At 35.8% G+C, this 26,941-nt stretch overlaps 1 protein-coding gene across 1 annotated transcript in view; it reads left to right on the top strand.

Annotated features, from left to right (window-relative positions):
• Positions 1 to 26,941, top strand: part of INO80 (INO80 complex ATPase subunit) — an 83,392-nt gene that overhangs the window by 31,906 nt on the left and 24,545 nt on the right. Inside the window, exons 24-26 of the mRNA XM_051977106.1 lie at positions 11,856 to 11,996; positions 18,311 to 18,536; positions 23,254 to 23,381. Coding sequence (XP_051833066.1) covers positions 11,856 to 11,996; positions 18,311 to 18,536; positions 23,254 to 23,381 — 495 coding nt within the window. The remainder of the gene's footprint in view (positions 1 to 11,855; positions 11,997 to 18,310; positions 18,537 to 23,253; positions 23,382 to 26,941) is intronic.

Here is a 26,941-nt window from a genome sequence, read left to right as displayed (position 1 = left end):
TCTGAATATTTAATATTCCATTTCTCTTTGGAAAGAGAGGTTTGATATATGCTTCATTATGTCATGATATTTATGGAGTCAGAAGTTCTATTGGATATGATGAAGAGATATACGTAAGGAATGTCAATAAGAAACTCATAAATCTGATGCATTTTGGGGCATTTGTTCCCCACTTTCCTCTTTTCCCTAAATTTAACCAGTCAGTCTCATTTCTAGTCACTTTGCCACTTAAGGTAATAATATTTTCTTAATATATAATAAAAGTCATTTTATGATTAAAATAAAATAAGTACTCACTAAATAAAGATAGATGATTTTAGTTAAAAATTAATGTTCTACTTTTTATAGTGAATTGGTAAAACTTAACTGAATTCCAATAATCTAGTTCTTCTCTAGGCCTTAGGTTACATTTGTGCATTTTCCTCTTCTTGCTGCTTAAAGGAATCTTATCTTTTGAGTCCCAGTCTTCTTTTTTTCATTTGGCCTTCTTTGACTTTCTGAAAGATCTTTACTTCTTCTGGTCCCTTTTCCTGAACTAAAAGCTTTTTCTCATATTCTTAATGCACCTCTAATCATTCGTTATTCATTGCCTCTTTTGAAATTAAGTGCCTTCTCTAGGAAGTCTTCCTGGATTAATTTATCCTAACACTAATGATACTTTTACTGGTTTTGTCCTTAATATTTTAAAAGTGTATTTGCTTCATATGTTTCTTTTGTATTTAAAGAGATTTTTATGTGTGTTAGATACTCTTCCCTGCAGCACCCCAAATTAGATCGATACTTCTGCACCAAAGCTCTTGTCTTCTATTTCCTAGAATAGGAACCTTTATAGTTCCTATATATATATATAAAGGTTCTAAGTAAATATTGTAAACCTTTATTGAACACAAGATTGGAGAGACTTGTTCTTTATCCTTTTAAAATGAGGTAGTCATCTGAAGAGTTCATGAGTTCCATCTTGTCCCATTGGTTTCACCATCTTGTTGTTATTAAGTCTAGGGGTTAGGATTATAATGCAGAAAGAAAATTGGAGTTGACTTCCAGCATATTCTGATGTCTCCAAGAGGGGAACTCCCATTGTTGAATTTATAAGGTTTTTTTTCATAGCCCTTTAGTACATTCCCTGTTAAGGACATCAGTGTTTGAATTCAGCCAGCATTGTGAGATTGTGACAGATATTTAATTAATTGGATGAGCAATCTGCTGGTATAATCTCTAACTAAATTGTACTGAAAATTGAAAATGGAATCTAAAAAGTTGTTTAGCTGGAGTGCCCATTGCCATTTATTTTTATTCACCTTTAGTTTTCTTTCCAATTGTTTTAATTTGTCATGTCCTCAGTTCATTGGTTATTCAATATGTTTATTGATTTATTTAGTCTGCTAAGTTACAAGTTGTCATTTGTTAATTTTTCAGTTATGTCTGATTCTTTGTGAACTTTTGGGGTTTTCTTGGCAAAGACACTGGAATGTTTTGCCATTTCCAGCTGATTTTACACCTGAGGAAACTGAGATAAATAGATTTAAGTGTCTTGTGCACATTTATATAGCTGTTGTCAGGAGCCAGATTTGAAATTCTTCCTGACTCCAGGCCTACACTCTCCATTTTGCCTCCTAGTTACAAGTACCAGAGCTGTGTTTCTTTGGATTTTTTTTTCCTGCATTATCATCATCAGCAACAAACATTTATCTATCTGGTGAATACTACACATGTATAACACCATGCTAAATGCTCTACATTTTGAGGGAGATAATATTTAATGTTTCAAAACTCAGATTATAGTTCACAGGATTGTAGATAGAGCTGGAAGAGATCTCAGACGATGTCTAGTCCAATTTCCTCATTTTCCAGATGAGATCATTGATGTTTACAGAAGGTGAGTGATGTTCTTCCCCAAGGACATTCAGGTAATAGATAAAAAACCAGAATTTGAACCTATGTCCTTTGTTGTGTACATCAGTTAATTCTAACATCAAGCTCTCTTTTTGGCTAAGCTAGATGATGTTTACATTATTTGTTCTTGTGCCTGGGTCTTAATATCTATCTATTTCAGTTTCCTCAGCTATAAAATGGAGATAATGATGGTACCCCTATTTTCCAAGGTTGTCCTAAGAATGATCAAATGAATTATTTGTAAAGCATTTAGCACATTTCCTTCTTTCCAATCTCCTTTTTCCCTCCCGTGCTTAAATGAATGAATAACCTGAGTTTCTGGTTGAATATATAATTGAGTCCCTAGAATCTAAGGATGGTTTATGATTCCGTTCAAACCAAATCATCAGGGAGTAAGTGATTGAGAGGAAAGAAAATGGATGTGTGTATGTTAGATCATCGGTTAAAAAAGTTCAGACTTGGAGATAGGTTCTGATCTATATTTAGAAGAGTAATTTGGTAGGTAGAAAAAAGTAAAATCCTATAGGTTTAGAGCCAACAGTAGTTCTAGAGATAATTTAATCCAAGGCCTTCATTTTATAGATGAGAAAACTAAAGCCCCCAAATTAAATGACTCTGGATCACACAAAACTTCAGGTCCCATATCTCCTGGAGGCTTTGAGTATGTTCAGCAAAGTTCTTTTATACCAGCACCAAAGGGACTTCTTTACATATCCATTGTTGTACCTGGTGACTTTCTTTATACATTGGAAGGCTAAACAAGAGCACAATGTTAATTAAAGGGATGGTTTGTAGGATTTATAAAGACAGATTGAAGGTTGGAGTTTGGAAATACGGTGAAATGACTGGACCATCTTAAGAAACCTATGTAAGTGTTATGTAAGGAGGTTATTTTAGTTTTTTTCTTTTTTTGAAATACATATTATATCCAATATATATATACATATTTATACAGTTATCTTGTTGCACAAGAAAAATCAGATCAAGAAGAAAAAAAAATTGAGAAAGAAAACAAAATGCAAGTAAATAAAAGCAGAGAGAGAGAGAATGCTATGCTGTGTTCTACACTCTGTTGCCACAGTTCTCTCTTTGGATGTAGATGGCTTTCTTCATCACTGCACAGGTGGACCTGGTTTGAATCATCTCATTGTTGGAAAGAGCCACGTCCATCAGAATTGATCATTGTGTAGTCTTGTTGCCATGTTTAATGGTCCCCTGGTAATGCTAATTTCACTTAGCATCAGTTCATGTAAGTCTCTCCAGGCCTCTTAAATCATCCTGTTGGTCATTTCTTACAGAACAATAATATTCCATAATATTCATATTCATAATTTATTCAGCCATTTTCTAACTGATGGGCATCCACTCGGTTTCCAGTTTCTGGCCACTACAAAAAGGGTTGCCACAAACATTTTTGCACATGTGGTCCCTTCCCCTTATAAGGAGGTTATTGACCAGTTGTGGTTGGTTTCTGTAGAAGACAAAATGTGTTTAATATATTTCAGAGTTTGGTTTGAAATAAGGAAATATATGTAATTGATATAATTAAAGAATGAGGTGAAGCATTATTGCAAAAAGGATTATTGACAAATAATGAAATTCTCCAACTGGCTCCTCTTTGAAGTTAAGATTGTCCTGATTGGAGCAGTGCAGTGGATACAGTACCAACCCTGGAGTTAGGAGAACCTGAGTTCAAATGTGGCCTCAGACACTCAATACTTACAGGGTCACAGACCCTGGACAAGTCACTTAACCGAATTGCCTCCAAAAAAAAAAAATGTTTGTCCTGATTTCATTAAGCCTCAGACTTCTATAGATTTGTTTTTCTACTCTGTTCCCACCTTCCCCTCCCCCTACATATATCCTTCTCCCTTAGAATCATCACAGGAAAATTGAAAAGGATGAAGGAATGCCTGTTTCTCCAACTGTTGTGTACAGTTGGAAGTCAATTGAGTTAGGCTACATCAGTGTATACACCTGGGCAGGTACCATACATAAATGGCCATTGATTTGAGCACAGCATTGAATAGGCTAAGCTGATTGCATTTGGCCTCTGCTCCCCATAAGATCTCTGACATAAGTTCCCTTCCTTTTTTTTTTTTTTAATTAGTATTTAATTATGAACTTTTTTTGATGTGCAAAATAACAAACTTAACTAATGTATGCAATCCTAAACAATCATTGCTTTAATAGTTGTTCAGGGCATTCCTCCAGCTGAACTTTTTGACGGGTAAAAAACTTTAATAAATTTTTGGCTGGAAGTCAGAAAGATAAGGTACTTATGCCCAGACCTCAAGAAGTGAGCTTTAAAAAAAATTTTTTTTCCCCAAATACATGTAAAAGCTTTTTTTTTTTTTTTTTTTTTTTTTTTTTTTGCTGAGGCAATTAGGGTTAAGTGACTTGCCCAGGGTCAAATAAAAGCAATTTTTAAGCTTCATGTTTTACAATTTTCTATTCCAAATTCTCTTCTTTCCTCCCTTCTTTCCTCTTTCATTGAGAAGGCAAACAATTTGAGAATGATTACATATGTGCAGTTACACAAAACATATTTCTGTATATATAGTCATGTTGTGAAAGAAAATACAGACCAAAAATATAAAATTGAAAAAAACTCAGTAGGCTTCAATATATATTCAGATTCCATTAATTCTTTCTCTTAGAGTTGATAGCATTTTTCATTTGTAGGTTTTTCAGAATTGTCTTGGATCTTTGTGTTATTGAGGATAGTTATTTATGTTACTATAAGTTATTTATAGTTAATCATTGTACAGTATTACTGTTGTCGTGTACAGAGTCCTTCTGATTCTGCTCACTTTACTCAAACTGTCCGTTTAAGTCTTTCCATGTTCTGTAGCCATAGAGCTCCACCTTCCTTCACATTTTTTTTCCATTGATTCCCTTAAAATTCTTGAATTTTTATTCTTCTACATGAATTTTGTTACTATTTTTTTCTAGCTCTATAAAATAACTTTTTGGTTGTTTGATTGATATGGCATTGAATAAACATATCAATTTAGATAAAACTGTCATTTTAAATTATATTGACTGAGTCTACCCAGGAGCAGTTATTATTTTTGCATTTGTTTAGATCTGACTTTATTTGTGTGGAAGGTGTTTTGTCTTTGTGTTCTTATAGTTCCTGGGTTTGTCTTGGCAGATAAATGGCCCATCTTTTTAAACTAGAATTTTCCTGGTGGTGTTTTATGGCTATAAACCATGGAACAACCACCTCTCTCAAGAATAACGAGCAATAAAGAATCACAGGGTGGTCACAGGATTACATTTTATTACCAACAGAGACCTGTCTGCAAGAGGGAACTATAAAGGAACTGCATAATAGGTAATCCAGATGAGTCATTCTTGTAGCAAGTTGTAAGTAGATAGATAGGTCAGATGCTACACATAAAATGATAATAAACCTAGAAAAAGGCCTCCAATACATTGAGTAGATACACTTTGGAATATTTATTAAATAACTAGCAAGGAAAGGAAACCAGATTGTAGAGGAATTTTAAAATGTACATGCAAGATTTGGTTAGTTATTTTTATTTTATCCTGGAAGCAGTAGTGAGCCACTCAGGTCACATGGAGAGTAGGTAGCAAACAAAGTCAAGATTTGAATTCAGGTCCTCAGTTCCAAATTTGGTGTACTTTCTCATGTGCCATAGAGTTGAGCTGTTAAAAAGAGAAAAAAATATAGAAAGCAGGTATAGATTAAGGAGATGACAGGATCCAAAAAAAAAGTTTTATAGGTATGGTGGAGAGTTAAGCATTCCTGTAGGTGCAGAGAAAGAACCAGGAGATAAAGAGAGATTGATGACAAGAAAATTGTTTTTAATGCTTTTAATTCTGTGAAAATTGCATTGGATCTGTTGTGGAATCAATTTAGTGAGTGTAATCTCTGGGATAGTAACTTTCTTCCAATAAAGTCGTGTATTTGGGACTAGAAAGAACCCCAAAGTTCTTTTATCAAACTACTTCATTTTACATATCTGGAAACTGTTTTGGGTCTTTTCCCCACTTCACAAAGGTGCATTCTATCTGGAAATTCACAAGAATGTGTTCTATACTGATAGCAAATTTATGATGAAACTCAATCATTTAAACTTTTAAGATCAACAAAATGTTTTGGCTTGGTTCAATCTCTGTAGTATTTGAAATATGTTGGACCTTTTGAGATTGACCTATTTTTTTATACTTTGTTAGATTTTTTTTTTAAGAGGAAATTCCTTATTCTGAGAAAAGATATTTAAAAAAAACTATTTCAGCTTATAGTTTTTATGACTATTATAAGTACTTGCTCCAATTTGACTACAGCAATTTTTTTTGTCTGTATCTCAATAGTTTATGCCATTTTTGACTCACACCATTCACTGACTCAATCAGAATAATATTTGTATATATGTAACAAAAGGAAAACAAAACAAGACAAGACAAAACAGAACATTGTCATGGGCCCAACAGAACATTGGGAGGATTCAAAATATATATATAAAATAATAAATTATCATTTCAAGAAAGGATATGTAATAGTAGAAGAAATTAAATTCATGAGTGTCCACTTTGTCTTTATTTCCTTGTAGGTTGTCCTTTTGTTCTCTACTGCATACTTTTTTTCCTCCTTTTATCCTTCCCATATCCCTCCTCCCCTAAGAAAACTTTATATAAAAATTGTTATCCTTGATGAAAATTTGAAACAGGAATTACAGATTTCTTTAACAGCTTAATTTTTATAATCACAATTGATTGGAAGATATAGATAATACATTGTGTATTTTATTTTTTCTGTGTGTAGATTATATTTTCTTCACTCCTTAGAAACATTTTATTGATGCTCCCTCTCCCCAGTAATGTCACTTTCTAGTAACCTCTCACCTGGTAGCACTCTCTCTTTTAACAGGACAGCTTAATTAAGCAAACAAAACTAGCTTATTGATCATGTCATTGGCGACTTTCTCATTCCATGCAATTCTAATAGAAGGAGAAACATGTTTTCTGAAGTTTTGTTTGGTCTCTGCATTGATCTGAGTTCTATTTCATTGTTGTTTTGCTTTATATTGTTTGTCACTGTATAAGTTATTTTCTTGGTTCAACTTATTTCACTCTATATCAGTTCATCCAATTCTTAACAAGTTACTCTCAATTTATTTCTCATAGCACAATAAGATTCCATTACATCCACATACCATACCTTATTTGGCTATTCAGTGGACACCGAATTTTTAGAAATAATGGTTGTACCCATGGAATTTTTGAGAGAAGATGTAAAAAAGTGGGCTAAGGATAGAGTTCAGGGTTACATCCACACAAAAGATGTTAATTGAGTAGAAGAATGTAAGAAGAGATGAGTGTTATGAAAACACAAAGAAAGGATATCTTAAAGAGAGTGGTCAACAATGGCACAGGCTACAAAGAGAATACTGCTTTTCATAGGTGAGAGTCATTAGTTTTGGAAAGGATTGTCTCAGCAGATCTTGAAGTCAGAAGCCAGATTGCAGGAAACTAAGAAATGTTATTTATGAGGAAGTAAAATGGAGGCAATGCAGACAAAAAAGATGACTTTTTCTAAGAGTTTACTTTTGAAAGAGAAAACCTAGAATGATCTTTGAGGGGATGCAGGGTCAGGCAAAGATTTCTTCAGAATGAAGATCTTTGGATATTGCTAGTATAGAAATGGCTGCTCTGAATTTATGAATTATATTTTGTTGTGGAAGTATGGGATGGGGGGGACAGTTTGGGAGTGATATATGATAGGGAGAATCTAGGAAAACAAATAGTATGGTATAATGGATAGAGCACTAAATCTGGAATCAGGAGATCTCTGTTCACATTCTACTTCAGTTATTTGACCGGCTGGGTGTTGTCTCTAGAGCAGTCCCTTCACCTTGCTGTACCTCAGTTTGCTTAGCTTTAAAATTATTGGGTTGTTCTTAATGGCCTCTAATATACCTTCAGTTCTTAATCTCTGATTCTAGAATTGGTGTACATCAGTGAAGGTACAGTTGAGATCAGATAACAAATTTGTGACAGACTTAGGCAGCATGGTTATGTGACTTCAGTTTAGTACTTCATGAGAAGAACCCTAAAAGATAAATGGTGATGATTGTATATGAACAGCTATTCAATGAGATAGCCTTAAACTGGATAACTGTCATGGCAAGATAGTTAAGTTTAGAGGAGAGATGATGGCCTGGCAAAGCTAAGGGGGATTAAAGTGAATAGTAGTTGTGTTCAAAACAAAGTGTTAGTTAAAGAGAAATGAGACAAAGGAAGATATGAAAAGGGTGCTCATTGAAAATATTTGGTTCATTCTGTTTTAAACAATGAAATCCACATAAGTTTTAAGAGATGGTAACATGAATTTGAATCCTGGACTTTTTGATTTATTACCTTTTTACTCTTGATAAAGATATTTACCCTCAGAGCCTTTGTGTCTTCTTTAATAAAAGGTATTCATTTTAAGAATCTATTATATACAGAACTCTGCACTTAGAACTGGAGGAAATCCAAAATTAAAATGTAATGCTATTTTTATTTTTGTGGAGTTTATGGTCTGTTTCTTTAGAAGAATATAATAGTACACAAAAAATTCATGATAATCATCTTTAAGAGCCAGTATGATACAATGAATACAGAGCAGAATTCAAGTTCTGCTTCTGATAGGTACTGGTTTTGTGATCTTGGGCAAGTCATTTAACTTAATACCTCCAAACAGTTCTTAAGATTATAAGTTGGAGACCAATTGTCTACCTCTATGAATTGAACAAACTACCTCATTATGAGTTTCTATATCGATAGAATCAGTGGGTCCAAGATACCCTTAATTGGAACTGTCAAATGAGCTATAAAAACTATGTGTATAGGGATAGCTAGGTGTTGTGGTGGATAGAGCACCAGCCCTGAAATCAGGAGGATCTGAATTCAAATCTAGCCTTTAGACACTTAACACTTCCTAGCTGTGTGATCCTTGACAAGTCATTTAACCCCAATTGCCTCAGCCCCCCCCCCAAAAAAAAAAAAAAAAAAAAAACAAAAAACCCTGTGTACAGTTATACACAGCAATACCACTGCAAAGTCTGTATCCCAATTAAAGAAAATTGGGAAAGGACCTATATGTACAATACAAAAATATTTACAGCAGCTTTTTTTGTGATATCGAAGAATTGGAAATTGAGAAGGTACTGGAGATGAGCAAATTGGAAACTAACTAAACAGGTTGTAGTATATAATTGTGATGGCTATAAGTAATGAGCAGAATGCTTTCAGAAAAACCTGAAAATATTTAAATGAGCAGAATCAGGAGAACATTGTACACAGGAACAGTTATATTGAATGATGGTTAACTGTGAATGATTTGGCTAATGCCACATAGGTGTCCTTGCTGAAACATAAATGTCACCCTCATTTGTCAATCAGTTAACTTTTGTTAACTTTTCTCTAATTCTAGAAATTTTATTATTAGGGGAAATTATACAAAACGATCATAGTTTCTTTTTCTGATAGTAGAAAGTGGAGTAGCTTTGTTTATATTCCTGAAGTACATTTATATGTTTGGGAATTTTTATAGAGGGTGTATATAAGCAATTCCCAAAATTCAATTTCAGAAATATTATTTAGAAGGATAAAATTAAGAGTATAGGGCAAGCAGCTAGGTGGTGCAGTGGGATAGAATGCTGTATCTAGAGTCAGGAAAATTCATCTTTAATTCAAATTTGGCTTCAGACATTTACTAGCTATGTAATCCTGGACAAGTAACTTTACCCTGTTTGCCTTAGTTTCCTCATCTGTAAAATGAGCTGGAGAGTAACAAATCATTCTAGTATCTTTGCCAAGAAAACCTCAAAAAAGGTCACAAAGAATCAGGCATGACTGAAAAATGACTAAACAACAAAATTAAATGCAGTTTTTGTGAGTCAATAGCCACTTCCCCCACAGATACCCTAGTTTCCCCCTTGTTTGTTTCCTTGAGTAATGATTACAGGGTTTAGATGAGATGGATGGAATTTAGTAGTTCTATGCTTTCTGATAAGAAATAGGACCACTAGACCTTGCCACCTGTACTATCCTCTGCCTCTTCCCACAACTGTCATTTAAGTAGCTTAAGGACTTTTGGGCCCTACTGTTCATTTTCTATCACATCTGCTGGACAGTTGGGTCTTTGGACTTATTTTGTAGCTAAGCTTCCTTGTATATGCTATCTCTTCAATGAGAGACAGTATACCTTTGTCTGGTATTTGGGCCTTACTAAACACATAATAAGAAGTGCTTTTTCATTCATTTATTGAAACTGATGTCTATCCTTACTCTTCCCCTGTACATTGTACGTAATCAGCTTATTCTCAGAGAAAATAAGAGTTGTTTAGTGAGGTGCTCATCCCCTTTTCCTGTACCTTGCACACATTTTTAGTTTTGTCCTCTTACAACAGAAAAAAATGTATATGGTTCCTTGCCTCTCTCCGCCACTTCTTTTCCTCTTGTACTATCATCTGGGGTAACAGGAGTATAATTTTCTGTCAGCAATACAGATGCTCAAGTCCTGACATTTCCCCTTACTGTCCTTGGTAAGCGATCTCAGGTCACACAGTTCCTAGACTTTATTCTGTAACTTTATCTGGATCCCCCTCCTGTGGATTTGAATCTGGGCTGCTGGGAAGCTCTTTTTCCACTGTATCTCTTATACCTTGCCCCAACCCTGCAGTGAATATTTAATTTGAATTCCGTGTGACAGGGTTCAAGGAGGGACAGTTCTCATATGACAGAATTGGAGTTGATACACGAGTCAGGAAACTGAGACCTAGACTTCAGACATGGTTTAATGGGCATCCATAAGTATTTTGGTTCTTAGGGCCTTTTAAGTCATTTTCTTAAAAATGACTACCTCTCTTGTGAAGGCAGAATTTCTCACTCTGTTGTATGTTTTTTATTATTTACTTCCCAGTCTCACCATTGAGAAGTTGAGGGAGAAATAAACCTCAGCACACAGTGGTGTGTTTTTTGTTTGTTTGTTTGTTTGTTTAATATATACATTTTAATATGTAAATTTAAGTTTCTTTTAGTACTAATTGCCTCACACCCTCAACACACCCTCCTGCCCTACAATGGAATGATAAGACATCATGAGAATGGGAAGAGATAATGGGTCACCAATAGCTGCAAGTGACTGATTTATAACTGAATTGCATCATCTATGATACAATCCTCTCTCTAACTGAAGTGTAGACCATAGTTGCTAGGTTTTGAACAAAAGTAATAATGAATTTGCTTTGCCCACCCAGAGTATTTGAAGAAACTTGTCATTAGGATATATAGTTGCCTATTATGTCTAGTATGAAAGAATAATGTTACCATGTGGTGTTAGGGACTAAGAAAGATTCTTAAAAATCAGTGTTAAGAAGAAAGCAAATGGGGTTACTGATTGAACTATTCTGAGGAGAGCAGAGTATCCAGAGAATTTGTTATACACTATGTGCTATGCCTTTTGTCTCAAGGAATCATAAGAGCCTAAACGTCATATAGGAATTGGATTTCCTAAGAGACTACACTCTTTACATGTTTTTCATTAGAAGAGTAAATTCTACCAATTGAGGATTTAAAGCTCCAAGTTCAAAAATGTTGAGACAGGTTTCCCCTGTAGTACCATACTTTGTGTACTTGTATACCATCACCATATAGAAAGGGTTTCCTATTATTATCCCTAATCCTAGATACAAACGAGAGAGAGATTGTTGAATAGATTTTTTGGTCTGGTTTCTCATGAAGAACTATAGTATTGGGGAGAAATAAGTCTGGAAATATGTGTATTTATACAACCCTTTTTTCTTAGTTCTTGGTTTTATAAATAAGTCATAGAAGGGTTGTTTTTTAATTTTTTTTCGACATTTAAAGACATAGGGAATCTTATAATGAAGCAACTTGAGGAGATCTGGCCTGAGTGGCATTAACTTTCACTTTTTATTTTTTAGTCTCTAGTGTTCAGCAGCCACTGTAAAGCAGTGAGTGGTTATTCAGATCAAGTCATCTACCAGCGAAGATCCGCTACCTCCTTGATTCGATGCTGCCAGGTCACCGAGCTGCCGTCTTTTTTATGTGTGGCCAGCCCAAGAGTAAGTGCTACAAAGGGAAGAGACAAAATAGATGGTACTAAGAAATTGGGATCTGCTTCCTCTACATAACTTTAAATTATATAGTTTTAAGAAACTTGTATATTTCTTTATATTTAAAAAAAAGCAAGTAGCTTCTAGGTCTAGGTCCCAAAACATAGAGCTTTGCCATTTTTAATTATGTTGGTATGGTGAAAGCGTGAGATAGACAGAGGTGCCCTCCCTTCTTCTGACCAAGTCTTTGCTTTACATCTCCTTTCCTTCACCCTAGGGCTCTAAACTACAATGGAAACCAGCCATCTGTCAGGTGGATTATCACCCAACAGCAGGGCCAGGGGCAGGGGGATATTTGAAGAGGAGAGAGAGCCGTTTGTCACCTGCATTGAGGTTTTTGAGGGTTTGTAGAGGGAGGGAGCTGGCTAAGAGGGGGAGATTTGATCTGGCCTTATCGCCTCCACTCCATCTCCAAACAACAAAAGGAAATACAACACTCCAGCATCAAGAAACTTCTCAGCCTGGCGTGTCCTGGCTCTGCAGAGCTAGGCTGTGGTCTGACAAGTGTGCTCAGTTTGAGCAAAGACTGTCGCACCACTGCCCTTATTTCCCTGCTCTCCTGATCCTACCCTAGGTTGATAGTGGTTAGATTCTATTGTGGTTTCCATTTTGGCCAACTGTTCTGATCCCGTCTTAATACCCTGTTTATCAAAAGGTGGTGTTTCAGTGACTGCTGACAGTATCACTTCTGAAGCTTTCCTCCACATGTTGAAACCATTTACTTTCCTTTTGTCCCTTCCCCACCTCCACTCCTCTGGGGTCCTCTTGTTCAAAAGTTAAACAAGGCCCTCTTTTTGCACTTAGTTTCATAAGCTAAATGGTATCCTGGCCCAGTCTGCTGCAGAGTTTGATTATCATTCCAAACATTATACTATTGCATCCTGTAATAAGACATTAAAAAAAAAAAAAACTATGTATAAAATCCTTACTAATTAAAAAAGTACCACTTTCTCAAATAGGTAAGATATATGTATAGACCTGGCTAAATTAACAAAGACAATATTTTACTTCCTGTGAAGAAGGATGTGGAAAATGGAAGAAAACCTGACTTTTAAATCTCAAAGAATAAGGGTTATATCTGCCAGGGGTCTTTGTCTTATTTTATTGTTAATGGGCATCTTTCTGGGAGAAAAAAATACTTGTTTTTCCTCATTCTGATCTCTCCCTTTAGTAATCTCACTTGTTGGAATATAGTAGTGGAAGAACCTGATTTGACTCCAGGGATCTATTAGGATTTATGTCCCTCCTTCAATGAATTCTGAAAGTTAATATCCATTTCCCTTCATCTTGAAAGGAGAAGAATTATATGTCTTCCTTTTGACCCTTACATATATATACTATACTTTGTGAACGTAGTTCTTTTGCCAACAAGTATAGCTTTATTTTTGGTTGAAACTGAAAGAAGTTTAGAGTGTGGATATGTAATTTTATTCCATCCATTCTGAAGCTCAGAAGCTTGAATTGCTCTCTGGCCTCTCAATTATCTGGTTGAATAAGTTCCCACCCTGCCTATGTGTTGCAAGTATACATAAGAACACAGTAAGGAGGAAATTCATGTTCAGGGAGATAGTTTTCAAGGCAAATATATTCCCTTTGTTTTATAATTCCAGTAAAAAAAAAAATTAACAGCCTCTATTATTTTTGTGTTTATGGACTTGAAAAGTCCTTGTTTGTTACCTTAAAGACATCCAGAAGTTTCTTGCAGCCACCTGCTCTCAAGGAGCGTCGTCTTCCCCCCTCCCTCCTTTTCACACACAAATTTACACACACCTTAAGTGTACTAGTGTCTTGACTTCAGATGAACCAGGAATAAGGACATCTGCTTCCAATTAGCCTGAACTACAATGCCTGGTGTCTGCTGTTTGCTTAAAGGGCAATAAACCCCCAGCATTCATGGAGAAGTAATAATAGTCATAAATCTACAGTGGTAGGCAGGGAGCAGAAGAAAGTTCTTATATTTAGCTGAGCTTTTCTCTTTCCCTCCCTCTGCAATCTAATCTGTGTTTATAAACGTTGTCTCATACAGCATGGACGGTTAAACCTGTAAATATAGATAATTATGCTGTGGTATCTGGGGGTGGAAGAGTTGTGAATAACCCTCTGCAATTTGGGATCAGATGTCTTCTTGAAGAGCTCTTCTTGGCCAAGCCTATAGCTATAAGTATGGGTTTCTGAGAACTTCATCTTGAATCAATTTGCCATCCTATTCATGAAGGGAAAGAAAACTTTTATTTCTCTTGCTATCATCTCAATTCTAATGTGGACATGAGCAAAATAAACTTTCTGATCTTTGCATTGGACCTAGAGAATTAGATCAAAAAGAGTTTTTCTGCTAAAGATGTCAATGGAAAATGACCTTTTCATTGAGGAAAAAGTTGTACCATTGGCAATAAGTCCCACAATGTTAACAAAAGAACTGAGGCATCACTTTACCAAGCTTGGATCCTTCATGCTTAGAGAGCGAGAGCAGGAAGATGCCCATCTTTTAGATTAGACGCACTAAATGCTTGAGAGAATGTCCCATGATAGGTGCTATAATTTGGGAGATTAATGAAGCATGAGACAAGGCTAGATCATATATGGCAAAAAGACTTGTATATATCCATTTAGAGAATGTGTAGTTTGATACTTCATGCTTCAGCTCCCCCAGCTTCTGAGCAGTCTAGAAGGCAATTTGGCAGTAATGAGACAAGTGATGTCTTTCAAAGTTACTGGTTGCTTATAAAAAAGGAGCGGGGGTGGAGGGGTTAGTTCTGGTAGAAATAAACATGAGCAGCTTCTTTTTCTTTTTGGCCCCCATATTTGCATTACTTAAGCACCCATTGAAAGCCTTTAGGAAAATTACAGAACAATTTGTTGGTGTGAGCTGAGGTATTGATTGAACCTTTCTAGTTGACCTGGCTTCCAGTGATTTTTCATGTATTCTAATTCCTAGCTTCTGACCAAATAAGTTTATCAAAATACAACTGTTCCTAAGAGTTTTGTCCTGCATATCTCCATATCCTCAGCACATTAAAGTGCAAATTGGAAGATTAGTATTGATTGTAAGTGGACAAATTACTAAAAGCTTATTGCCCTGTAGCTGAAAATGAGAGTTATAAGGGTTAGATCAGGCATGGGAACCTTTGGATTCTTCTTCATGTTGTCCAAACTTCCTGCATTACACTTACATTCCAACATTTGATTTCTTTTCATCTTGGGAGTGTGAGTGGTGTTTCATTTCTATTACTACTAAAGCACTAGTGATGAAGGTTATTAATCATTGCTAAAATTTAAATAGTGTTTTGAGATCCCAAAGCATTTTACAAACATTAGCTCATCCGATCTTTACAACAATCCGATGAGTTTTTTGGGAGGGTAACACTTGGAAGCAGGATTTGCCACACTGGTATGTCTTCTTGTTCCACCACCAGTTTTGGATCTATTTCCCCTGAAGCCTCTCTTTAGGGCATATTAATTGTTATGACCTATAAGTCACAGGTGTGAGCCACTGCTAGCAGGTTGTCAGTGTTGCCTTAAACTCAGAGGCCCACTTTTAGAATGCGTTAGTCATTATTTTGCCGTTACTAAATTTCAGTTTGGAAAAAAAGCAACAATTTGGAAGCATGGAATTCCTCTTCAGATTAAAAGAGTAAACGTGATAGAGTTAGTATGGCCTACTGAGAGGTTTTATTGGGGTTGCCATTTCTGTAGAGGATCTTAATGTCTGTAGTTTTCTTGCTTGGCTATAGGTGGCACTGCTACCTAATAGATCTTATTATGATCTATCTCTAAAACTTTATTCTGTAATTACTGCATAGGACATTACTGAATGTTTCTCTTAACTCATTTTCTTCAAATCCATAATGATGCCAAATAGTCTCATAGCCTATATAAGCTTCTTATTTTACCTGTTTATGTTCTTGAATCCCAAAAGTTAGTAGGTAGAAGCCTCTTCAACCCATATGTATAAAAGTATGTACTTACAGTATCTCTTTGGAGATGGCAAGGAATTGAAAGCTGAGGAGGTCCCCAATAATTAGAGGATGGCTAGGCAAGTTACTGCATATTCATATATCAGCACTATTTTGCTGTAGGAAATAAGGAAGAACACAGCTTCAATGTAAGCTGAGAAGGCATGTGTAAATTGATCCTGAAAGAAATGAGCAAACCAAGAAAAGAATTTAAATAATAACAATCTTAATGTAAAGATAATTTTACTTGAAAAGCTTAAAATCTCTGATCAACACAATTACTTTTCATGATGAAACTTAATGCTACCTCTTGATAGAGGAGTGATGGACTAAAACTGTACATATTTATAACAATAACAAGCTTTTATTGCTGTTATTATTGGAGATTTTTTCATTTGATGTTTTTTGTTTTATGTTCTTTTTGTTTGTTTATTGCTTTTTCAGTAATGGGGGTGGGGGAATGCTTGTAGAACAGAGAATGGAAGGAGGAAAAACAGATTTTTCCTTTGAAAATATGATAATATCTAAGGTATGAAAAGTTTATGGAGCAGTAGAAAGTTTTTTTTATTTTTTATTTTTTTTATTTTTTAAAATTTTATTTTATTTAATAATAACTTTGAATTGACAGAATCCATGCCAGGGTAATTTTTTACAACATTATCCCTTGCACTCGCTTATGTTTAGTTTTTTCCCCTCCACCCCCCCCCAAGATGGCAAGCAGTCCTATATATGTTAAATATGTTGCAGTATATCCTAGATATAATACATATTTGCAGAACCAAACAGTTTCCTGTTGCATAGGGAGAATTGGATTCAGAAGGTAAAAATAACTCGGGAAGAAAATCAAAAATGCAAATAGTTCACATTCGTTTCCCAGTGTTCCTTCTTTGGGTGTAGCTGTTTCTGTCCAACATTTATCCATTGGAACTCAGTTAGGTCTCTTTGTCATAGAAATCCACTTCCATCAGAATACATCCTCATACAATATCGTTGTCGAAGTGTATAATGATCTCCTGGTTCTGCTCATCTCACTTAGCATCAGTCCATGTAGGTCTCTCCAAGCCTCTCTGTATTCATCCTGTTGGTCATTTCTTACAGAACAATAATATTCCATAACATTCATATACCACAATTTACCCAGCCATTCTCCAATTGATGGGCATCCATTCATTTTCCAGTTTCTAGCCAGCAGTAGAAAGTTCTTCTACACTACTCAGACTATTTTATTAGTAGGTAGAAACTATTAACTCACTCTATTGCACTTTAGTAATTTAGTATTTCCTGTGGTCCCCTTTTTCTGGTCCCTTTCTTGGAAGAAGATGTAAGTATAAATCTGACTGGGAGTTAGTGAGGGACATTGTTTGAATCAGTTATCGATTTCACAGAATAACTCTTTAGCCTTCTATTAGTTTGGACAGTAGTGATAATCATGAGCTCTGGCTTTTTACAAAAGTCAGGCTTGTCTCCTAAAACTAGCATGTTATGACAGACTTCACAGCCATCCAAATTACGTGATTGTTTGGCTCATTCACTGCCTTCTATTCAGTCACTAGCAAGTATTGAAAACTATGATGGGAGTGAGTTAAGAGAGCTGAGAATGGTTAAAGCTTATGTTCCTGATTTGACAGAACCACCTTGCCCAGTTGGATGAAAACTTTCCGATCTGTTGGTATAAGTCTAGTGGAAAGATAGGGAGTTGGAACATATCTAAATCACACTTGTGTTTTAGCCAGGAAATGAACCGGTTAGTCTATTAAAGGAGGGGGCTGATTCCCAGCGTGAGTTCCTGAAAAAAAAAAGGAAAAAAAAAAGACTGGCTCCCTTATCTTTTGTTTCTTCCTCTTTGTTGTTTCAGTAAACAGCCTGGCAAAGGAGGTAAAAAGTGTCAGCACACTTTGGATAATTTGGCTGTAAAATATTTTTAAAAAATAAACTAGAGAAACAGCAAGGCCAGCCATTGACCAAAGAAAGCCTTGTCAACGACAAAATTGCTAAAGGAAATTGCAGAATACACAAAACTAGAATTTGTTTAAATTTGTTAAGACGTGACCAGGCTGGATTATGAGGGGGCAGATCTCTTACCTGAGAAAGATCAAAACAATTAATTGTCAAGGGAAAACTCTGGTTGTCAAAAGGCAAGATTGATTACTTCAGTTGTAGGTCTGCTGAATGAAAACCATCAGCCCCAGGACTTGTACATAGTGGTTTTACTTGTAAATTTCAGTTTCCCAAAGAAACATTGTTTGTGGAAGGAGTGAATGAACCATCTTGTGTGTGTGTGTGTATGTGTGTGTGTGCCCTTTTCTGTAGGTTACAGCAGTGCCATTGGATTCCTATTGCAATGATCGAAGTGCAGAGTATGAGCGCCGAGTCCTAAAAGAAGGAGGAAGCCTGGCTGCAAAGCAATGCTTACTGAATGGAGCACCTGAGCTGGCTATGGATTGGCTGAATCGACCCTCTCAGTTTTTCCCACAGCCGCCAGGAGGATTGTGGAGCATCAGACCTCAGAATGGCTGGTCTTTCATTAGGATTCCAGGTAGGTTTTGGATTCTCTTTTGGAATAAGTTCAGGAAGGGATTTCTGCTTACTCTTTTATTCCTTCCTTTTTCCCCAATGAGAATAGATGGTTTCTCTTTTATCAATATCTCTTGCAGAAATATGGGAGTAGTACTCCTTAAAACATGCATATTAGTCTTATATCACATCTGTCCAAAAGAATATATGTGACTTAAAATACATCTGTAGGACTATATATCTGATATCTATATCTAATGAGAATATAAGCCTGAGTACAGGTTCTTATGAGAAAAATATGTAATGTAAATCTTTGCTTAAATTTTCTTTTGAGGGGTCCACAGTGATTGAAGTATGGAGAAAGCTATTTCATACTATACACAGGAGTATTAATAAGGTGACTATAGGAAGCCTAAAGCAAGTGCCATGTGGAGTTTGGTTGCGTGAATGAGAATGTCGTCATTCAGCAAATTGCCTGGCCAGAGCAGCATAAACAGTGTCCTGCACGAAGCCCTAGAGATCTGAATGATAACAAAGAGGAAAAACAGGGTGTTCTGTGCCAAAATGCTAGCAGATTCCCAGACCCCCTGGGGTCAAGGTCAAGGGTTTACAGGAAACTAGGTTTATAGATTGCTTCACTGAAGTTCAGTGAGACTGCTTAGAAAGACACTGCATACAGATGGGTAGCAGACAAAGTACCTCCTCCACCTGCTAAGAGACACTGGAGAAATTATACCAGGTTTGGTCTTTGCAACCTCTCTTAACTGCCAGCGTGAGACCTTTGTTAGTAAAGTTAAGCTCATTGAGCTTTGGAAAAGAGATTTGTTTTTTAGTTTTATCAGAAATCAAAGAGATTATGTTTAAGAAAAGTATTTGTTCTTTGGAGAGGACATTTGATTTGAACTTAGTAGACTTGCAGTCAGCTTCTCCCTTCTATACTTTATGGCTTGGTGGCCTTTAGCAAATCACCTACTTTGCCCAAACCTCAGTAATCCCATCTGGAAACTATAGCTGATACAGTCTACTTCCATATCTCTCTTTTTGGGATATTTATATAACTTTGTCTGTAGCTCTCATAGAATATAACACAATGTATTGCACATGCTTTGTAAATCTCTAATTTCATTGGTACAAATACTTCCACTGATATAGATCACAACTCTTCTTTGTCTTGTTGGACATCTTCGTGAAATGCTATAGCCAGAAAACGAATCACCTGGTAGCAAGCCTTCTGGTGAAGAGCCAATTGAGAGTCACTTAGACTGTTTCTTAGAAGGCACTTGGTCCCTACTCAGATTGGTTTAAGATCTTCCACATTTTCATTGGCATAATTTTTGAGATTCCAGAGTTACCTCCATGCTTTAGGAAGGACATCACACATAGTTCTGAATGAATGGAATTCATTTAATATTGTTTTCTTGAGTACCCAAAGCCTTTTCTTCCCCTTTGCTCTAAGTTTTGTCAATGATCTGAGGGGCTTTGTGTGGAAATCTAATAACCTCTGTCAGCTTTTTTTAGGTTTTAGCTTAGTGAATAGTTTACCTGGGAATTAGGTGGCCTTTGAGACACATGAACACATTGATTTGTGGAATACAAGTTGAAGTGAAAAGGAAAAGCCAGAGTGTAAAGGTAGTCATACTACAAGTTTGAATGGAGGAACAGAGTTCAGCAAGGATGAAAAGCTAAAAAAGGTGAGCCTTGTAGATGAGTACTAAATGAAACAGTTTCTCCCTTCCCTTTTCCTTGTGCTCCCTCTTTGACTCCCACGTTCCCAGTATAGGGGTAACAGTTCCATTGCTGGCGCTGTGGGAATCTCTTGTGGCTTTTCCTGTTCTTTGAAAGAAAAATGAGCCTTGTTTAAATGGCAGGAAGCGTCTGAGTTCTTTTAGCATCGATAAAAAGTACCGGCTTCACTGGCTGTTTACTGTGAGAGCCAGCTAGCTCCTCACTGATCCTATTGTGCTTTGCAGACTACTAGGGGGGTCGCTGGGACCTGAGCTTTATCTTTCTTTCCTCTATACTTTTGCATTTTCTATTTCCTTGGGAAGGGTCAGAATTTCATTAGATTTACTGGGAGGTTAGCCAGAGTCTCCTTAGGCTTACAAGCTGAATGAGTCTCCACTTTCCATCTGTAAGCAATCTAATGCTCCCTCAAAAGTTGAAGGGTTGCTATTTAAAACATGACTATTTTAATGCTTTGGGATTATCCTCATTCTGTTCTTTTACTGATCAAGACCTTACTGAATGAACAATGAAACTTATTTTTAATGTACTGCAACATTGTGTTGTTAGCTAACATAGGCTAAACGATTTCTGAGAGATGTTTGTGTCCAGGTTTCATCTATCCAACCAACCTGTTGTATTAGACACTGTGCTTCTGCAAGTTTATTGCATGCCTCCTCAGCGCCAGAAGGGGCTCTTGAATCATAAAAGCTTGCCTAGCACTTGAAAATTTTTATGTACTGCATATCAAGTCTCAGAGACCACAGATAAATGCTACCTCTTTCTATCTAGAAACTTGTTCAGTACATTGTCAGCATTTTTTTTTTTATCTCAAGTAGCAGCATCTGATTTCTGACTAGTATATAACCTTTGAATTCTTGTATTTTGTAAATTATATGTTTTTTAAGATTTTAGTTTTGTTCATCTTAGAAATTACTTGTGGGAATATTTCTTAGATATGATCAGAGAGTTAAAATCCATTTCAGTCCATCTCCTTTCATACAGTGAAGAGTCATTAATACTCTGATGTGAACACTTTCTACTCCCATCATTAGTTATGGTTTTACCTTTACAGGTTTCATTCATGCCCTCATCTATCTTTGTAACTGTAGTTTATTAGTTTGTGTGTGTGTGTGTGTGTATGTGTTTGTGAGAGACACAAGGGGGGGAGAGAGGGAGAAAGAGAGGGAGAGCTCTCAAGGGGAAGGAATGGCTAGAGAACTAGAGAAAGCTTTTGAACCTTGATTTAGTGATAAATTTTGCTTCTTTACTAAGTGTAGTTTTAAAACAAAATACAGATTTAAAATATCTCCTCCTGTGACTATGAACAGACAAAGAAGACAACTAGTTGGAGAGCTCCATGGAGAATATCCTTCAGATTTCTAAGTGAGACATAAAAAAACTCCTGTATTATGTGTTTTCTCACATTGTGAAGCTAGAGCTGTTAGCTGCTGGTCAGAGCAGGGAATCAAGGCAATTTAGTAAAGCTGAATGAAGCAATCAAGCTACATAAAAAATCCCAAAATTATTAGGAAATAGTACTGTTGTCTGAACTGGGTATAGAAAGTATACATACAGACTTGCCTCGGAAATTGTCAGGCCATAGGATAGCATGGAGCTCTGCTCCGCAACATTTTAGTAATCTAAGCAAGACCAAGCAAAGAGTTTTTAAAAAGGTCTTTATATGTGTGAGCAGGAGGGACTAGTAGAGGAAAATATGGTCTAGTAACATTCTGAAGGTGAAAAAGGCAGGCTTATAGGGCAGAGGAGTCAACATCCAGGGTTGAAAGTGGTTTTGATTTGTGATGGTACTGTCAGTACATCCATTCTTGTTCGATTTATACAATAATTGTACACTTGGCAAATAGTGGTGAGAATGAAGAAAGGAATACCGAGAACTGTCAGATTGTTCTCAGTAACCACCCCCTCTTTAGTACTGAATTTTCCAACATGAGTGGAAGCTTTGGGTTCAAGCCCAAATGTTGAGAGTGATCAGTGTATTTTTCTGAACATTCCTTTTTCTTTCAGATTGTAATTATCTGTATACTCTATCCTTCCTCTTTATACTCCCCTTCTAGTCTCTTCCCGGTCTCCCCCTTCCCCCCAGTGGCAGTGCATTGTTCATGGCATGTTTATGGACCCAGTCTACAAACAGGAAACTCTCCTTCCTGAAGTATTATGGCTGTTGAGTGATGCTGAAGAATAGGAGATGAGAAATTAAGACTTGGTTGTTCTTAAAAGTTCCCCAGCCAAAAATACTTCTTCAGAAGAATTTAGAAGAGAGAAAGAAGCCTCATCTTAGTGGGTAGAAGCATGTTGACTCAGAGAGAGTCTTTCTAACCAAACCAAATAAGTCTTTGATATCCGCCTTTAGAGATCCCATGGGAATCAGGGTGACAGCCCAATATACTTGTCAAATTATATCTTACAATAAATTATGTTTGTTAGCTTAAAAGGCTGCCCTTTTGAATCTTTGGGTAAAGGGAAGAAAATGTACATTTCTTGGTATATTAGGATATTTGAAAATGAGTGAGGGCAGTATTTATTTCTTTGTGTTTACATACTGCCAGAATATAAACTATTTAACCACAAGGCTTTGTTTAACAGAACTAGATGTCTGGAGTCAGAACGATAATGTTATTTGTGACAAAAAGAAGACAGTTCTTTTAGGCCAATTAAACAACATGACAATCATGGTGTACAGGTGACTTTTGGCTTGGAATCAATCAGCCTTACTAATTACCTCTGAGAGAATCTGAGGAGAGACAAGGAAACTTGGGCACTGCAGGTATCCAGCAGGGTGAGAACCTTGGATCTTCTTTCCCTTTTAGGAAATGCATTGGTGGCATGGACAACAGTGCTTGGCAAATTTTTTCTTCAGAGCATTTCTCTATTCAGTACTCCCTTGGAATAAGCTTCTTTATTATAGTGATCTTGGCTGCAACTAGCTTTCCAACCATGAATTTCTCTACTCCTCTTAAAGAGTGTCTCCCCCATCCCCTTTTTCTTCTTCCCAGGCAAGGAAAGCCTCATCACTGACAGTGGAAAGCTGTATGCCCTTGATGTTCTCCTGACTCGGCTCAAGTCTCAAGGACACAGGGTCCTTATCTACTCCCAGATGACCAGGATGATAGACCTATTGGAGGTAGGAGAGGACATTGGGGACAGGCTAGTTTGTCATTTTGCTTGTTTGGATCAGGTGTGTATTGGCATTATTCTAAAGCCCCCAAAACTCCTCTCTGATCTTTAGAAGTACAAATAGTGGAAGGAGTTCTTAGTGTGAGAGTATACAAGGGAATTTTATTTTATTTATTATATTTATGCAGAAAAACACATCAATCCCCTACGCTTCATCTGACTTCCAAATAGAATTGGGACCCTAGACTGTGCCTGAGAAGTCCTTTGATTTTTTTTTGTGGGAAAACTTAGTTTTGGACTGACTCCCTAATTTAAAATTTAAGAGACTTTCTCAGCCTGATTGATGGGTTGGAACTATAATCCATCAAGAACATGGCATATTTGCTTCTTGCACTTGTTAAAACTCTATTCATTAGTATTAAAACTCTCATCATTACCTTCTGTTGACAGAAATGTATTCTCAGGGACAATGGAGAACAAAAAACAGGCAACAGAGGAAACTAAAAATGAAGAAAAATAAAGATAAATCATTCACACACAGGCAGCATGGCAGAGTTGGAGAGCCACTGACATAAAGGCTAGAGCAGTGGGGCTCAGAATATAAATGTTCTCATCCACATTTTTTATTTATTTATTTGTTTGTTTACTTTCTGAATCAGAGGATCAAGTCTTTAATTAATGAAAATCAAAGGGTAACAATAAAAAGGACTTCTTTGAACTTTGATTTTATTGACTTTTACACCAAGTTCACGTAAATTATTAAGTAGCAAAAGTCGAAATCTGATTAATTTTAATGAAACAGTCTTGGTTCTGGAGAACTGAAACTTTTCCCTTCAAGTAGTGAAATAATGATACAGGATGCAAATGTGGCATTGATTATCCCCCCAAAAAAAAATGGTCACTGTTGATTTGCTTTGCTTTAATATTCTCTTCCATTGAAAGGTTCACTGTGGGGAATGGGCTATTAAGAGAAATAACTGGTGTAAACAAAGGGCAGACTACTTTTTTAAAAAATATATAGCTAATAAATTCAGTGACAAATTCCTTTTAAATTATCTGACAAGTTTAATTATGTACATAACATTATACATAACAAATTTCATTTATAGACAATTTAGTGAACAAATCTTAAATAGTATATAAACTAGTGAAGTGTCTCTTAAGAGCAAGATTCTGTCCTGTGCTGTGAGTTGCACATTTAAGTATTAGTTTTATTGAAGGCTTATGCAAAGACAGTCCAAAAAAATGGCCAACAGAGTCTCTTAGTATAATTCTACAAAGGTAGTTTCATTGTCCACAACAATATAAGTTGCCTACTTTAGTGAGCTTCCTCTTGAACAAATCATTCTTGCCACTAAGTATGTCATATAGAGAGTTAGAAGTGTAATATTACAGTGATTTGCAGCTATTATGAGTTGTAATGATCCATTTCAGGGAATTTAGGGAAATGATAGTAGTCTCTTTCCAAGGTGAAATCAAGAGCAGATAAAATCCAAAAAATGAGTCATGAAATCACAAAAGTTGGTTTCAGTATTAATTGTACAAAATAGAACATAAACCCAGAAAACTCAAAGCATACTCTTCTGATTGTAGGAAAAATCCTAGGCATAGAAATGAATGTAAGTAGTTAGGACAGAACTGATTCTTCATCATAACACTTCATTTAGTTCAGGGCTTTTTATTTTTTTTTTCATTCTTGATTCCTTTTAGCCCAAGAAATTTTTACATCATCCTGGGCATATAGATATTTAAAATAGTTACACAAATCAAACATTTATTGATAATAAATCATAAAGAAATTTATTTTAAAACGATTTTTTGGTATACATAGAATTTTATTATTTATTAAATACAAAAAGCAAATTTGTGTACTAATCAAATGAATATTTATTTTTACATAAAGAATTAAATCTTGGTGGAATATTTGATACCTTTTATTGTTGCCAAATTTTTTGTGATCCCCATATTCAGTTATGTGACCCTACATGGGGTTGCTATCCACAGTTTAAGAAGCTTTGATTTAATGTATTGCATATAGAAGAAGCTTCATATAACCATAGTACTATCACTTTGGAGTCCTGAGGTGTGGAGAAAATGGCGGTCCCTGAATGGACAAGACACTGAGCTACAGATTTAGACCCAAGCCCCAGCTATCCATAATATCTGTTTTCATTTTTGAATTGGCTACAAGTCAGAAAATTAAGGCAACTTTTTCTAGATGATTATTAGTGCCTTTCCCTGGTATCTTTGGATAATCCTAAATCAGGAGAAAATAAAATATATATGGCCTAAATTTTGCAATTGATGGTATAATCTGTCTTTAACATGCATTCCCAGAGCTGAAGCTAGAAAATGTTGCAACCTGTTGACAGTCAAGACCATTAATATCCGTATGTCCAGTCCATCCCTTCTATGAGTATTAGTTCCGTATTACCATTTTCTATTAAATGTTTCATTCAGTTTGAGACTCAGATATCTCAGACTCAGCTTGCCCAAAACAGATGATGATTTGTTTCCCCTACAAATCAAACTTGTCGATTTCTGTGGAAGTTATTATTGGTTGTTCCAATTTCCCAACTTTATAACCTCAGCATTACCCTTGACTTTGCCAACCTCCTTATCCCATATATCTAATCATTTGCCAAATTTTAACATTGCTACTACTATAAATTCTTATATTTTCCCCCTTTTTTTGCTCATTAGATTCCCTGCCTCATCTCTCCTCACTCCAATCCATCTTGTATACTGCTGCAAAAGTACTTTTCCTTAAATATAGATTTGACCATGTATCTTCCTTAATTTATAAGTTCCTTTTTAAAACCCTCTACTACCTGACTTCAGCCTGTCTTTCCAATCTCAATAAGACATTAACTTCCACACTCTGCAATCTAGTATACTTGACCACCTTTCTCTTTCTCATGTTTTCTATCTCTGTGCAATTCCTGTTGCGCCCTATCCTGTGCCTAGAATGTATTCCTTCCTCATCCCCATTTAAGTCTCACCATCTACATAAGCCTTTCCTGATATACCCTACCTCCCATATGCTAAAGCCATTTCTCCCCTTCAACAGCATCTTTTATTTAACTACTGTGTATTTATTTTCATTTTGTTTATATTTTTGTATATACTCGTCTCCCTCATCAAATAGTGTGAATCTTTTGAGAGAAGTAATTTTTTGATTTTTTTTTTGGTATTATACCCAGCAGAGTACCTGACACACAGTATTTAATAGATGCTCATAGATGTGGTCATTTGTACAAAATGTCAGTACAATGTCAGTACAAATGTACTGAAAAATTTAAGAACTCTACTTTATAAGACTGTGGTCTAATTTCTACAGGACTCTGTCCTTCTTTAACATGCAATTTCCTAAATATTTTTTGATATTTAAAATGGTTTAGCCAATTTAGCCATCTTTCTTATTAGTGTTCTTCTTTGTTAATATAAGAGAGTCTTTCTTTGTTGGTTAGTTAGTAGGTTAGGAAGCAGAAAAATGGAGTATAACCAGATACAGTACCAAGTATTTGTTAAGTATTCAATAAATAACTGATAGTTTGCTGAAATGTA

This window comes from Antechinus flavipes, chromosome 2, assembly GCF_016432865.1.
Source record: "Antechinus flavipes isolate AdamAnt ecotype Samford, QLD, Australia chromosome 2, AdamAnt_v2, whole genome shotgun sequence".
Classification (NCBI taxonomy): Eukaryota; Metazoa; Chordata; class Mammalia; order Dasyuromorphia; family Dasyuridae; genus Antechinus; species Antechinus flavipes.
This window is presented reverse-complemented; position numbering and strand designations above follow the sequence as displayed.